Genomic DNA, 16,430 nt, shown 5'->3' on the forward strand with positions numbered 1-16,430 from the left:
TCAAAGAGAATAAAAAATAAAAAAATATATTCGCTAAACAGAAGCTTCCAACATGGCTAACAACTGTAATAATAATAATAATAATAATAATAATAATAAACATTGGAGGAACAAACAACTCCGAGATCAGCAGACAGATTGTTCAATTTTGGTCGTCAATTTTATCTGTTTTTAGACTTCTTTTTTGTTTTAATGCCTTCGTGTTTTTCAAAGTTGGACATCCTGTTTCTTTATTTTGTAACATTCCCCATATATTCTGTGATAATGTCCAATGACATGTTGGTTTCATTCATACGTCCTCAGACTTGCTTAGATCGAAGGATGCCTTAAAAATATGACCAGGATGAACAAGAAACGGAGGCATAATGTAATGTGGTGATATCTAATTTAATGTAGACTAATTTATTCCTGAAACCCTTAAACTCTTTCACCTCCCACAACATACTGTCGCTATTGAACTCATTATAGCCTAATCATGGAGGAGTGAGTCGTGCGTACAGGCTCAGTCCCTGCCTCCGTCATTGCAATCGCCTCTGATTGATTAATCACCACTATGTGGATACTGTTTTTAGAATTGATTTAGATTAAGTGTTAGTTAGTATAATTTGTATTTTAGTATATTTAGCATATACTTTATCTTCTACTGTCCTTATTGCTTAGTTGTGTTTTTATATTATATACTTTTATTACTCTTTCTGCTGTTAAAGAATGTGTTTGTGTTGTCTGTATGCTGCTGAGACCTTGAATTTCCCCTGGGGATCAATAAAGTATCTATCTATCTATCTATCTATCTATCTATCTATCTATCTATCTGTATAGGTCATCACTCATTTCAGAACGCGCAACGGACGATGCTGCGCTTTACAAACTTCGATTTAAGAGAAAACGCATGTCGCTTGGAGAATTTGAGTTAGGCAATTCAGGGCAATACTTCACCACATTTTGTTGACATGTCATGCATACTATATGCAATCAGCAATCGAGTCCTTAATCAACCCCTCCCTGCTTTTCCTTTTTGGAATAAAGTCGCGTTTCTTGACTTTGTTGCGTCAGAGAAGACACAGAGAGCATAAATGCCAGTGGGCGCAATATTTTAATGAATTAGATGTGTGCTTTTTCTACAGTAGGCTATTTGTACAGTCGTCAAACCATCGCACGCCTATGCCATGTCAACAAATAAATAGCTAGGCCTCTATCGTCTTAAGCGCATCAGTCTCCCAAATTAATCGCAGTTGACGCCAGACTCTCGCAAGATTCTTCACATAACTGGGCATACATGCGTTTAAACCTGTAGCAAATCATTATGCATTATATTACAACACAATTAGACTAATGTTCAATAATTTTCTAATTGAATTAATACTATGAATACAATGCAATATTGGTTGTCTTAAAAGTGGCCGGGTCATAAGTTCTGTTGTAGCCATGATTGTTTACAACTGCTGTAATTTCGGCACCGAAACGTAATCCTTCATCTGGAATATAAACAATAGCCGTTTATATTCTGAATCCCGCTCAAATTGACTAGAGAATGCAGCGCTGTGAATCCACTACCCTATCTTCGGCCGTGACCTTGGGGGAAGTAAGACCGGCCAGTATAAACAGTGAGCTCCCACAAAGTTGGCTTCTCCCCCGGCTAACGCGTTGAGTTCTTCTCCAGCACACATGCTGAGACACGGTCTACGGACAGTTGGGCTGCATTCGTATTATCCAGTACATCATCGGACCGCAAAATAATAAGATCACTCAACAGGTACGGGCGAGTCTGTAGCTTATGTCCATGCGGTCACTTCACTGTTTAGTCTTTTTATACAGCTGTGGAGACAGTATGACAGGGGTTATTTTCGTGAAGGTTAGTAGAGCATAACCTTTATTCCATGCAGACGCCGTGCGAGGATGGCATCCCTCCCTATGCAACTTCATGTCAGTCTCTCGTGTATGAGGTCATGTCTTAGGTAAGAATGGAGCCCGACAGACTTCCAACTGTGCTGAAGGTAAAGGACGGTGAGGTACCTGTTGGAAACTTTTTCACACCTCGCTCTCCATGAAATGTGGCGTCTGTAATGAAAGGCGACAAGTAGCGGCCCACCAGCTGACACGTATGTCAATCAACCTCACAAGTCGCGCCGTCCTCTCTACTCGTCTTCTGATGGATGACAGAGAAAACAGAGAGGGGAAACACACACACACACACACACAGTGAGAGAGAGAGGGAGTTGTCTTGAGTTTGACGAATTACAGGAATAGAAAAACACCTAAAAGCAATAAAACATTTCCGCATGCCCCGTGTAATTATGAGTGCAACTTTTTCCGATGCTGCTGATCCCATCAGAAAAATTCTGTGTGCGTTTAAGAGATGGAAGTCCATTAGCTCTAAATGATCAAATGAAATGTTAAACTAATTAGCGCGGCTACACTTTGATTAATCAAAAATATTTGGGATGCCTGTTATCGGAAAGTTTGAACAATTAAAGAAACTCTAGCCTAATGGCACGCGACGAATTCCCTTGTGATTGCAATGCTGAGTCAAAGCATTTTATCCAGTAATTGGAGAGAAAATATAGTGTTTTAGTGTTATCCTGTCCTTTATTAGCTTTGTAGGATAGGCTACTCTAAGCATCTATGGGCGAATTATTCCAGAATACAGTGAAGCTCTCTCCTGCATGGACATCTTATATGATATACAGATCATTAGCAGGTAAATTGAATATTGAACACAAAAATACAAATATAACGTGTTTTTTCTTTAGCGCAGAGTTCACAGGCCCGGGTTGTTATCTTCTGGTCGAAATGTTACGCCGAAAATAACGTTTGTAAAAGGGTCGGACTTCATTCTGTAAGATCAGTGTGCATTAAATATAGGCTATTAAGCATGTTGCCATGTCTTGCAAAGAAAGTAATATGTAATATGTAGCCATATTTGCCTTAGATTCACTTCAGGTGCCATCACTTGAACACAGTGACTCTGGCAGGAATCAGACTTGCCAGACTGAAGTGATTGATAAACGAATCTTTTTAAAGCTCAGCCAAAACGACAATTCTTTGGAATACTGTTGCATTTTACGTTGTTGAGCAATCACACGCCATTTTACAAAAAAAAGAGAAAAAAAGAGAAGAGATCCTGCATGTATAAAACAGCTAAAAGGATGTGCTGCTGTCTACGTAATGCCTACCAGGTGTGACGTGTAGTACCTGTCATAGGGCTGTACTTTTACCAAACCACTTTGCCCGTCTTTTTGTTTATCATTAGGTAGTCCTATAGCTGTGCGTCTAAAACTGATTGGCCATAGAAACATACTCAGCTTGTTTACATTATAGGCTACATGCATACCCACATGAACCATGCGTGATAACACATATGTTAGCCTACATGCGTAGCATATACTACGCAAAATAGTTTTAAACCTATGCGCTTTGTTTAATTTGAATTAGTCACAGTGAGATGAAAGTTCTGATGTTTGGAGCTGAAACCACAGTCTCGCCAATACGATAAAATATTACGAAAAGATAGGTTAAGTCATCGAAATGTAGATATTTGTAAAAAAATAAATGGTAAATGCAGGTCCATGACGTGTTTAATAATGTATGATATTTCTATAGCGTTCTAAAATTGAATGTCATATAAAACTGCAGAACAACACAATATTCTTAATACTGAGTTGGAGCTGATAAGAACACTCACACCAAACCAAGCCTTGGACATGGGCAGGAAAATAAATGACAATATGGAGATAAATGACTAAATGAGGGACTGGTGGAGAATATTTTCTATCAAAGTGTCAAATTTCAATCAGAATAAAGCTGACTAGTTCCTGTAACATATAGCATTATTATAATGTTTTATTCTTTTATTTTTTATTATTATTAATAATAATAATATGAGTATTATTATTATTAGAGTAGTGGTGGTGGTTGCACTATTACTACCAACAATACTATTATTACAACAACAACAATGATGATGATAGTAGTAATAATAATAATAATAATAATAATAATTGTTATTTATTGTATGTATGTATTTATTTAGTTATTTATTTATGTATTATTAGTATTAGTAGTGGTCTAATAGTTTTGAATATTGTTTAAATATTTGTTGTTGTTTACTCTTGCCTCATTCGTCTTACATTTGGATGTCACCCTGTGCAGTAGAATGTGTGGGCAACGCATGGGAGAGGCTGAACGCTACATTCCTCTCTTCACCTCATTGACGTGCACGTTCCCCTATCTTTCAAAGGTTAATTAACATACCAGATTTATGTTCTCCTTGGCTGAGACGAGGGGAAGCTTTGTCGCTAGAGCAATTCAAACTAGCACACGAAAAGGAAAGCCGGTGCTCGAATTCTCACACTTCCTCCGGCCATGCACCTCAAGAGACTGCATGCGCACAGTGTCGTGGTCATCGCCCAGGTTTAAATCATTGCGGAAGGTTATTTATGCCGAGTTGCCCTTCGCGCTGACCACCAACAGAGTGCGGGGAATGCAACGCGGAAAGTCCTGTATCATGGTCAAGGAGCCAACCGATTCTCAAAGTCAGCAGTCGATTTGTCACATTCAGATGTGTTGAAAAAGCTACAGTCTCATCTGATGTAGTGAAGATAATTTTCAACATTATTTTCTGTATCTAAGGTGGGAGAAACCACTAGGCCTGAATGGATTCAAATGTTTAGGTGGTCCGGTATGTTGACCTTCAAGCAATGCTACAGAAACAATGACTTACGATTGCACGCACATGTATTACCTTGGACTTAATTATTAACGACTGTGAGAGTTGCGAACTATACAAACTATACCGTTGCAGTAGCCGCCCTATCCCTCTTCCCTGTTTGGTTAAGGTTTCTTAACTCCAGCGTTAAGTGGCTTACTGAAAATTGGGTTTGCACTGGTCATGTCAACAGTTTCAACAGCGTTGAGACAGGCCTACTTTAGAGGGACTTGGCTGCAGGGAAATATCGTGTAGTCAAGATCAAGTGCGAATCACACGCAAAAATTGATGACCACAAGTGCACAACAATTTCCACAGAAATGTGAATAGGCCTGAGCGGCACTCAGCAGCTTAGCAGATGTACAAAAATTGACTTGTTCTCGATGTGGCTAAGAGAGAAAAGACACAGTGACAGTCAAAATTAGTGAGCATCATTTTGGATTTAAAACCATTTTTGCGGTTTGGATAAGCTTTGCGCATCGAGATTAAATGGCTGTTATGATTAGGCTTCAAAACAATAGACGACCGGTGATGATGTTAACCTGATAGGCTAGTGCCCTCCCTGACATTTCATATTTATGATGAAGGAGATTTGCTTGGGTTTTTATCTGATGCAATCCCTATGCCCTTATTGCCTACAGGATCCTACCACACAAACCAGCGGGAGCTTCATATTTTTTTCTAGCACAATGGCTAAAATAATGTGTGAATTTAACTGTCAGATTCGGTCTACAACAATTTAGTTCGAACATATTTCAATCTCGATTTCATACACATCAAGTTATTAATCATTTATCAACTGGAAGTAACAAGCCTTTTCTAACAGATCACAGCCCTTCGCAGACCTTTAGACCAATAATTTAATTAGTCGACGTGTTTGCACCAGGTCCGGTTATTTTATTTATTCTGATATGTAGGCCAAAGAAGCATGATTATATATATCACACATTATATACCCTCCTTATTCAGTATGGTGAAAGGCCGATGATTCTGCACAGAAACAGACTGATTAGAGCATGCCGATTATATGCTAAAGGCTTCACCTATTGAACATTTCATTGCATTTTGGCTAAAATACATATATGCTTGTGAGACAAAATTGGATTTGAACTTACCATTCTGTAAAACAATTCGATTCAAATATGGATAACAAGCCTCTCCATATGGCAAAAAAAGTGTGACGTTCAAGCCCCTGCCACTACATGTCATGTCAACCCGTAACACCAATAGAAACGCTTGTTTTAGAGACGTCAAAACCTGATTGGGGGGTTGTCTCTCGCCGTAGAGAAAAGTTTTGAAAGTCCGTCCCATGAAAAGTAGACTGAAATGTAAGGCTGTTCTCCGTGCCACCAGGAAACAGAAGGAGAAATTTCCCCTATCGTAACTATTGCTTTCGCACGAAGCATATCTTTCACTCGATTGGACACCGGAGAATAGCGAAACTGGACTCGACCTTAGCCAGGCGTCCTAATTCCGAGATTTGTGTAATTACGGGAGGACTCAGCGCAATGGGTAAGTAGGATGGCTCGGCATGGGTTCTGATATTTAAAAACTAAATTTAGAGTACGGATTGCTCAGACCATCTTTGTATCCATTTTCTGCAGTCAAATCTTAATTGAGATGTATCCATAAATGTAAGAATAGTCACACTTCAGTCGTGAATACACGCTAGTCACTGTGGCGTAACTCAACCTAGAATATTTTCTCAAGAATCACGATCACATTAAATAGATTTTATAATTATGTGATGCTATACAATGCGTAATATAGCAACCTTCATCAGTTCGGTAGGTGTTGGCTATTGTAAAATAATCCAGCCCCGTTTCCAATGCCATCACTTTGATGCGCGCGGTGAATAACTGACGTGGTTCTATGAAAAATCTTGAAATACACCATATGCCTCAAATATAGTATAGGCAATTGATGGACAACAGTGGGCCCTGTATATTTTCCTTCTCTTCAGACGTTATCATACTTTTCTTTTCTGTATGTGTCCGCTCCTCCAGAGCCAGCCTTCGGGGAGGTGAACCAGCTAGGCGGTGTTTTTGTCAACGGAAGACCGCTACCCAACGCTATCCGGCTGAGGATCGTAGAGCTTGCCCAGCTGGGTATCAGGCCTTGTGATATCAGCAGACAACTCCGAGTATCCCATGGCTGCGTTAGCAAGATTCTGGCCCGGTATAACGAGACCGGCTCCATCCTTCCCGGAGCCATTGGAGGCAGCAAGCCGAGGGTCACAACACCAACTGTCGTCAAGCACATTCGGACTTATAAGCAAAGAGATCCGGGCATTTTTGCCTGGGAGATTCGGGACAGACTCTTGGCAGATGGGGTGTGTGATAAATTCAACCTCCCGTCGGTGAGCTCCATCAGTCGGATTCTCCGTAACAAAATAGGGAACTTATCTCAGCAAAGTCAGTATGAGTCGAGTAAACAATCGGCTCATCCTCAACCACAACCGACTTTATCGTACAATCATATCTATTCCTATCCGACTCCCATCGCAGCCACTGGGACGAAAGTACCAACACCCCCAGGAATGCCAACCCTACCAGGACACATGGCAATGCACAGGATATGGCCCTCATCTCATTCTGTCACAGATATACTGGGCATTCGGTCCATAACGGAACAACAGAGTAAGCATTATTTATCTGTTTATCTGTAATCTATGACAGAAAAGGCCTCGATTCACATATTAACTGCAAGAGGTAACCAACAAAGTGGTGGCAGTGTATATGTGTGTATGGGTGTGTTTGTGTTTGTAAAGAGAGGTGGTAGTGGTGGCAAAAGGTGACATTCTATCTACCTTTGTCCCATATGACTGCTTATTATTAGGCTATATGACAATGTCTTGAATGTGTTAGGCTATTCGAAATACGAAAGCCTTGACATAGACTAAAGAAATATGGCGCACACGTCAAATGGAAACTATAATTAGGATTTGTCGAAAAACACATCTGTCTAAGAACAGCTCCTGAAAAGGAGTATTTGTGTCGCCGTGTGTTGCCCTTTTGGAACTCAAGCGCTATAGCGCATGTACTGTGGTTCGGTTTGTTGCGTTAAAACATATGGTTCGGGGCTCGCAGTGATAATTAAGGAGCGGATGTGGCATATTAGTTGGATAACGAAGGGTCGGCTCGGCGGAGAGGAGATGAACTGAAATCAAAATGAGGTGTTCAAAGCCTTACTTTCAAGCCAGACATATTCAGCTATGCTTCCCTCAGAAGTGGACTAGGTTTCACACGCTTGTGACTCGAGACAGCCATGTTTGAAGGACAGCGAAAACAGAGACGTTATACCCATTATTTTTTTTCTCTCAACCCTCTCGTGAATCATGTAGCCGTGATCTGAGAAAAGGATAAAAATAATCTATGGCCGACAGTGTAAAACGTCAGGAAGGCCTACGTTACGCAATAGATGCAATGTAGATTCTGTATAAGCTCACACTGATTATCAACGTTTATTGGAACTGGCCTTCTCTCTGTGCTATATTTGTTTGTGTTTTGTCTCTACGTACTCATTCAACGACTGTATGGGCCAATTGCTTGCATTCGCAGCCTGATTTCGCCATGCACTAACATGCTTGTTTCTATGGACAGGAAGGCCGCAGTCATTTCCATGTTTCAACTTAACTCAATCTAAACAACATCAGTTTACCCCTCTTTTTTTAAAGCCACGGGGAGATTCGCACAGAATACGAAATCTTAGCGGGGAACATGTTCTGAGAGGGTCTTTATAAACAATTTATGCATTTCTAAATTATTAACAGATGTCTGCAGCAGGTTTTGAAAGCCGAAATAAAGTACAATGTAGGCTACACGCGATGGCGCGAGGCCTTACAATGCTGCAATGATTTCACCATCTCTCTCCTTTTTTAAAAGAAATAAACGAGTCTATATAGAAATGGCGATTGAATCGGACAATTCAACATAAGTGTGATAGACAGGATAACAACAACAGGCAATTACATAATTAACCCAGTGTGTTCCTTAAACTGATCGAAGTAATTTAATGCTAGGATAGCCTAAGGTGGTCGACTCTTTGAAATCTCTCTTACTCTCTCTTTCTCACTCTCTCTCTCTCATTCACACACACACACACACTCCCTCTCTCTTTCTTTCCCTCTTTCTCTCTCTCATACACACACACACATTCTCTCTCTTTCTTTCTATCTCTCTCTCTCTCTCTCTCTCTCTCACACACACACACACACACACACACACACACACGCACACACACACATTGTATTACACGCTCGTGCACTGGAGCATTTCATTGAGCAATGCGTCTAAACACATGACTGAGCTATTTGTCCAAATGTAAGGTAGAGATGTTGCATTACCGTCTTCAGTATATATCACAACCCATCAAAATGTGCAATTTACACCGCGATTATTTCGAAGCGTTTCAGTCAGAATAGATTTCGGAAGGGTGAAAACATCATACACGCAGAGGGCCTCTCAAGTTACAACACTGGTGGGCTTGCTTTTTCAATTTCAATCTTAGGGACCGTGTATAATATAATATCCATCACGCACAAAAGAGAAACGGTTAGAGTAAATCTAATTTGTCTCCCACAGGAAGAAGCCGGGTAAATGTTCTTAGTCATTACAGGAAAGAATCGTCTTACTGCATTCCAGTGTCTAGCGCAGCGTGGCTTTTTGATCAGCATCGCCAAACACACACATCTCTCTTATACACACACGCGCGTAGGCCTATACGCACACAGACGGCTTCTCCCGTGAGCGCAGAATACTGGGCTTCTCCCAGAGCAACGCAGAATACTTTTTGTGTCTTGTTTAGATTTTGGTCAAGCGATTTTGATGTGGTTTTGTTTTGACTGAAAAAAAAAGACTGTGACAAAGTGAATCACTGACGTCGAATATTCCCGCACTCTCTATTACCAAAAAAGACAAATTATGTTTAAGAATGTGTCAGTCTGCTCTCTGATATCTTTTTTCGGTAGCATATATTCCACAGCCTATAGGCCTATACATCAAACATAACTGACCTGAATCGAACACAACTATTTAAATGATTCAGAATAGCCAAGAAGGCCTAGGTCTGCTGAAGCAGTGGTCTCTTCTGCTATGGTAGTTCTGCACAACTCTTGTCCTCCTTTCTGACTTTCCTCTCTCCCTGTCTCTGTTTTGCTCCCAGTAAGTGACTGTCCTTCGTTTCCCAGCGCCAAACTAGAAGAATGGAGCGCTATAAACAGGACTAATTTTCCGCCAGCGACCTCTCCACTAGTCAATGGTGTGGATAAAGCTCACTTAGAGCCTGAAGCAAAATACACACAGGTAAAATGTAAGAGATCACCTCATCATCTTAACTTAGTTGACCCCTCCCCTCTCTTTTTGCAAGTTAGTTTTGTATAGTCAACGGACACGTCTGGTGGTGGTTTGACCTGTCAATGAGCCCATGAAGAATTAAGTGGTGACTTTGACTCCAATAGATTTTTTCGAACGGTGTCTTAAGGAACTGCGGATGCACGATTGGTCACGCTGTCTATTTGTAGCATGTCATCATCCTTTTCTGTTCTTGTGTGTGTGTGTGTGTGCGTGTGTGTGCGTGTGTGAGTGTGAGTGAGTGAGTGCACGCACGCGCTTCATTGTGCATACGCGAAAGCTGTGCTTAGCCTTTTGGCTAGCCTGTAGCACAGAAGTCAGGCCTTAGAATTGTCCTTTGCTCGCTCCTTACATTTTCAATATTATAAAGAGTAAGCCTACAAAGGTGAACCCTCATGTTGTACAAAATACCGAGTATTTGGTTCGGAGCCCATATTTTCTTTATTTTGTTCAAGACCATAATTGTGACGCAAAACGTTTTAAGACGGCCCACTAATTTAAATTTTATGCCACACAATTAAGAGATTATGATAGGCCATACATTTTATTGTTTGCACGTGAGTAACAAGCCTGATTACTCAAACGAGACACTGCAGAACTTTTTTTTAGAAAAAATAAAATAAAATATAAAAAATAATAAAATGAAACTGAAAATATAGTTGCTGGAACTACCTTGGGGAATAAATGTTGGAAGAAAGACTTAAGTATAGCAACTGTAGAATCCAGTAGCCCAAAGCTGCTGTGAATCATACAACCACTGAAAATTGAATTTTATTTAAGATGAGCTGTTTTTGCATAAATCTGTTGTTAGATTCTCAATGATTGTAACTACGGGTCCAATTGAACAATTCGGTTTGCAAAGAGGGATTTATGGCGTGTGTGTGTGTGTGTATATATATATATATATATATATATATATATATACACACACGTATATATATTTCAGTCTCATGCACCACTTTGGCTAAAAGCAGTGATCATAACATATGATCAGGTTACTTTCGGTGTTATAGCCTAATGCTGTTCGACATTTTAATAGGCAGAATATGCATTCATACTCGAAAGAGAACTCTTCGGTTCATGGTTAGGCTGACAATGTATTCATTATGTTGTTTACAATTGTATGTTTGTATTCATAATTGAGCATATGCAGTAGTTCAGTATACACTATATAGCAAAATAGTCAGAATTGATCATTGTTGCCTGTTTATGTCAGAAATTAAAATAACACGTCACCTATGCTGTCTTAAAAATAGACTCAGGCAATTTATCGTTGTTGACTTTATGTGTAAAATAAAAAAGTGAAAACGCTGAATGATTTTGTCCTTGCTCGAAATGTTATGCCATAATTATTTTCATCTCAAATTCTTGACGAGAAAAGCTTGGCACGTTTTATTCACTTGGGAAAATCCTAGTTAAATTTAATGTGGGTCCTACAGGACCACGCTTTACCTAACTAGTAGAAAATTCTGCATGAATTTCAAAGCCCTTGACTACAGATACATAGTTCAAATAATAGATTATCAACAAGAAAGTAAGTGTAATAGTAAACGTATTCGTTTCATTTGGGGTTGTCAGCTTGTACAGATGATGAGCAGAGTGCGTGTGGTTTGTTATGAAAGGAGTGTTTGCATTTGTTTCGTTGTCTTTCTTAAATAGTGTGACACATGTACTCAGATAATTACAGACACGAGTCATTGTAATGCAAGTTCAGGGTCAGAGGGGTAGCCTAAAGGTGATTCGATGACGAGCATATGACAGGCGCGTTCTAATAAGTGCAGGGTGTTTACTTCCATCACGTCGGTCGACAGACGGATGGAGAACCTCTAGGAATCGCGTTACTTTACTTTCGGGAGAGCTACTCTCTCTGAATAACCAGCTACTCTCTCTGATCAACCATATGATCCCGTTGGCAGTTTTTCAGCCGAAGCAGAGTTTTAGCACAACATAATCCTTCCTAGTGGGTTTGCTGCAAGTCAAAGTGAAGCTTTGCCAGTATTAAGGACGGGCATGAACCAGCAAAATGGTTCCTAAAATCAATCATGATCATTTCTAATGATTTAGATTGAAATACGTTTTGCCTCTTGAGGCCTGGGTGCAATGTGTCGGGTAATGTTGTGGCATACTAACTCATGTCCTATAGTTTAAAAGTAGAAGTGCAAGCTTCAGGCCTATAGGCTCTCTCTTGTCCTCTGAGTATAACTGAAATGATGGCTTATCGTTCATTTAGTTTGAAGAGGGATGTTCAACGTAGTCTTTTAAATGTAGGCTATTGTCATAATTTCAATTTAGGCCCAATCCGTAGAATCGACGGAGTTTAAATGTGGAAACCCATGTCACACTTGTTGCTGAATTTAGCCACATTGACCTAACTACCGTTAAGCAAACGTCAAGAATAGGCTATCAGCAGTAGGCCTTTATCAAGAATTTGAAATGCCTAACCCGTTAAATGCACTACCACAGAGCTATGGGATTAGTCACCAGTTTTTCAGTGCGCAGCTGTGAGTGACAGTTCTTTTCTGAAGAGGGCAGGTAGAAACCTATGTTCCATTACCGCTAAATGAGTCATGGCAAAACCATTAGAGCGAAGACGCTTCTTTGGATGGGCTATCCGTAACCCGCAGGTGTACCGCAATTGTTCACTTTTGTTTTGCATGCATTGCGGGATAATTGTGTTCATTTATTTAATGTAGGCTGCAACAAGATGGCGAGCACTTTAAAATATAGACTCATAACTTCAAATAATAGAATACACAATAGGGTTAATTCCGAGCCTCGCATCAACACATTCCAAAGATGTTGCAGTGACTTGACTCGCGATGGTTTGTAAAGGTGAATTTAGTTGTATTTGTCAAGTTGACTGGATCCCGTTTAGCGCTCGCTTATCTGAAAGAAACTTTTTTTGAACTGCTACCTCCTGTGCCAGTTATCTTTGCACGAAGTCTGAGCTAGCGTTACTGATTGTTCGGGCAAGCTGGAAACGGCGCCTTGCTAATAATTTAAAGCAAACGTGATTTAAGGACGAGCACAGTTTTCCTATCATTTCAGTTATTTAATTAATTTAAATATTTTTATATAAAAAGGCAAAATGTCTCATCACACACGAGTCAAATAATTTCTGATTCACTGTTCTTAAATGTGAATAAATAAAAGTGTTCTAACGGATAGAAATTACATTTTAGATTTTATATCTGGAACGTATGCATGATCAAATATGATTGTTATTGTGTAAACATGACATAAATATTCAAGGAGAATTAGTTGTTATTAAATTAATAGAAAGGTAAATAAATGTTCTATTTTGATGACATGTTTTTGTTGTAGGAAACAAACAAGAGGCTGTATCTAAAATTTCCATTTAAGTTAAATGTAGCTAATTTAAAGTGCATTCCATGGGTGTGTCCAATTTGGCATTTTAGGTGCCGAATCTCACCAAGTTTCCAAAGCATCTGGCAGCTGTTTGATCAACACCCCTCTGCCCCCATACACTATTATTCATATTTAAAACTGAGTGGCATTTGGATGAAGGCTCAGGTCGGGCAGCTGAGATAGCACGGTGCTGAAAGTGCACCATAGGAGCAAAAAAGATTTCATCTGTGGAAGCCATTTTCGGTAGTCAGAGACCACCCAGATGGACATCTTTTCTCTCTGTGCAGGCAAATTCCTCCAAGTTAAAGAACTGTCTTTCTGCCAGGAGGTTACTGGGATTCCATCTGTTTTCTTTTCTCACTTTTCCCACATCTCTATGATATGTTCTTCCTTTTTGATGACTCATGTCACTTGCTTTTTGTGCCTCCCTGTCTCTTTTCTTTGGTGCCCCACGGCCAGCTGTTTTCTCCTCATCTCATATCTCTCTCAAAATTCTCTTCTCTGCCAACGTCAAAAGTTTTTATCAGACTGATAAGTGTTTCTCTGTCATATGAAATGGAGAAGTATAACTCAAATAGATACATTTACTTTTGTTTTTGCCACTTACAGTCCAGGGGGGTTGACCATATCATAAATATCTTTATCCACCTTCCCCTCTCCTCTGTGACCCCCCCCCCCCCCCCCCACTTCCTTCTTTCTTCCTTTGTCTAGACGCCGAGTGGCTTGCACACAGCGAGCAGCTATGCCACAGTGCCCAGCATCCCTCCCTACCCCCCAACCACCCCAGTGTCACCTTACACGGGGTACAGCGCCACCACGTCGGCCTATGTGACCGGCCCCACATGGCTGCCGCCCAATGGCAGTGCTCCCTCTCTCCACAGCTGTGACGCTGCCGCCACCGCCACTACCCCCCTGGCCATCAAGAGCGTGACGGCTGGCCGCAACGCCATCCATCACCACCACCACCACCATCACCACCACCTGCACCCTCTCACCACTGCCTCCGCGCACTGACGGAGAAAACAAGGGCATCAGTGTGAGATGAGAGAGAGAGAGAGAGGGAGCGACTGAAGGGTAAGGACGCGGAGCTGAAGTAGAGAAGCTGTAAGATCTCCTCCTCACGGATGACCAGAGAGGGCCCATTCTGTGGTGGACATTTTGTGAATCTATTTATGAAAGAGACGCTTGGGTGGAGAGTGGTCCTTCACTGGCCTGACGTCCAGGTCAGTGGGAGCCCATCGAAAAAAGAGTCAGGCCTGGGTGCCCCTGAACGACATGTCACCTTTCAAGGAAGGGGGGGCATGTGGCGCTTTGTGGTGTTTTTAAGTGACAATGGACAGCCTTGTGGTCTGCATTAAAGATGCCAGTCTTCTTTTCTAATCTTGGTTTTTGTGCTCATGTCTGCAAATGGTTTTATCTGGAAATTAGTGGAAGTACGTAAACGACAGGTTGTGTGTGTGTATATACATCAATGGTTATGTTTGCGTTTAAAAAGCGTTTCAGGGTTGTACTAAACAGTTGCTTTTATTTCAATTGTTTTGTTGTTTGTATTTTTGATTCATGGCTTTTGTTTGTTACATTTTTACTTTGTAAAAAAATTGCAGAAAACAGCCATTTATTTTACACCTAAAATGAAGAATTTGGAAAGTGCTTCTGTCAGAAGTTTATGCTCCTTCTTATTTATTAGACTGTATGGTACGTCGAACCCAGTGCAATGATCAGCAGGAGACTTGCTGGCCCAGCGTCACTCTGGGGGATCGCTGAAACGTTACAGCCACCAGCGTTGGTTCACCTTTGTGTTAAGCTTCAGCGTGGACAGTAAAGCTGCAGTTTGGATGTTGCACAGTTAAACTGAATGTATCTGATTAAAAAGGATGTGTGACAGAAAAAAGGGAATGTGTTGTGTGTAACCTGTTGCACTGTCAGTGAGTAATGTCCTAATTCTGTTGACACAGGCCATTGCATATACTTATGAGGCAAAGAATTCTAGGAAATAGAAAACTGGTAAATTAGAATCTAATCAGTAATTGTATGTAGGTTAATCATATACAGGAAATATAAGTCTGTTCACAATTTTGCATTTGACTGGAGAAATAGGCATGATTATACCCCAGAGCAGTATTAATATTACGAATCACGTTCACTACTTCAGTACATTTGCATTTAATATTTTGTATTCTATATATTCATATTGCAATTAACACCAACAAATGTGAAAACTTAAAAGTAAGAAAATAGAATATCTGTATGGCTATGATTGAAAAAAAAAAAAAAGGAAAAAAAGGAAGGATAGCTTTTTAAGGTATAATAAGCCACCTTGGTGTCTTTGTCTTAGTGTCACCTTCAAATTAATTTTTGATAAACACACCTGCAATTCCCACCAGCAGTACAGGCTATGCACTATTTAATTATGTGGTAAAAAAGCCTTCATAGCAAAGCCTCACTAACAATAAAGACACCATTTAGCATGTTATCCAGCTTTATCAGGAGCGACTAGGCTGCTGATGTTGTTAGTAAGGTTTTTGCCTAGACCCAAACTCCATAATCCCCCCCCCCCCCCCCCCACCCCCAGCTTGCTTGCCAACCCCCCCACCACTGGCTCTGCCGGTCACGGACCGTTGCCCTGGGTGATGGCACCTCAGTTGACTGGTCATGAACCGCGGAGGGTGCGCAGACGTGTCGGGGCATTGTGCTCACCCACAGCATGCTACTTTTCCACAGTTTTTAGGCAAGTGTGCCCCGTGTATGTGTATGTGTGCATGTGTGTGCGTGTGTGTGTGTGTTTGTGTGTGTGTGGGGGTGGGGGGGTAGGGTTGGTGGGTGTCAGGAGGCGATTGGGTACTTCCCAGGAGAGTCTTTCAGGGGGCTTTCAGTGATACTGACCCAGAACCTTGCACCTGTGAGGCAGGAATGTCAACCCACTGCCATGAGCGATAGAAGACCTGATAAAAATCAGTGTGTGTGTGTGTTTTTCTCTGAAATATTAACCTTTTGTTTTAATTTTT

At 40.8% G+C, this 16,430-nt stretch overlaps 1 protein-coding gene across 2 annotated transcripts; it reads left to right on the plus strand.

Moving 5' to 3' along the window:
* Positions 1–6,053: 6,053 nt before the first annotated feature.
* On the plus strand, positions 6,054–15,334 carry pax9 (paired box 9). 2 transcript variants are annotated; one of them, XM_042072250.1, is made up of 4 exons: positions 6,054–6,217; positions 6,712–7,344; positions 9,869–10,008; positions 14,137–15,334. In XM_042072250.1, the coding sequence occupies exons 1-4, from the start codon at positions 6,214–6,216 to the stop codon at positions 14,437–14,439; spliced, it is 1,080 nt and encodes a 359-aa protein (XP_041928184.1). In that variant the 5' UTR covers positions 6,054–6,213; the 3' UTR covers positions 14,440–15,334. The 2 variants fall into 2 exon arrangements, with proteins under 2 accessions (XP_041928184.1, XP_041928185.1); XM_042072251.1 differs by having other exon boundaries at positions 9,869–10,015; positions 14,137–14,399.
* The last annotated feature ends 1,096 nt before the right edge of the window (positions 15,335–16,430 follow it).

This window comes from Alosa sapidissima, chromosome 19 (assembly GCF_018492685.1).
Source record: "Alosa sapidissima isolate fAloSap1 chromosome 19, fAloSap1.pri, whole genome shotgun sequence".
NCBI lineage: Eukaryota > Metazoa > Chordata > Actinopteri > Clupeiformes > Clupeidae > Alosa > Alosa sapidissima.

Bases quoted from the DNA above. Each gene is read 5' to 3' on its own strand.
- pax9 (XM_042072250.1), top strand. The intron at 7,345-9,868 runs GTAAGCATTATT...TTTTGCTCCCAG, and splicing joins GTCCATAACGGAACAACAGA to TAAGTGACTGTCCTTCGTTT. The intron at 10,009-14,136 runs GTAAAATGTAAG...TCCTTTGTCTAG, and splicing joins CTGAAGCAAAATACACACAG to ACGCCGAGTGGCTTGCACAC.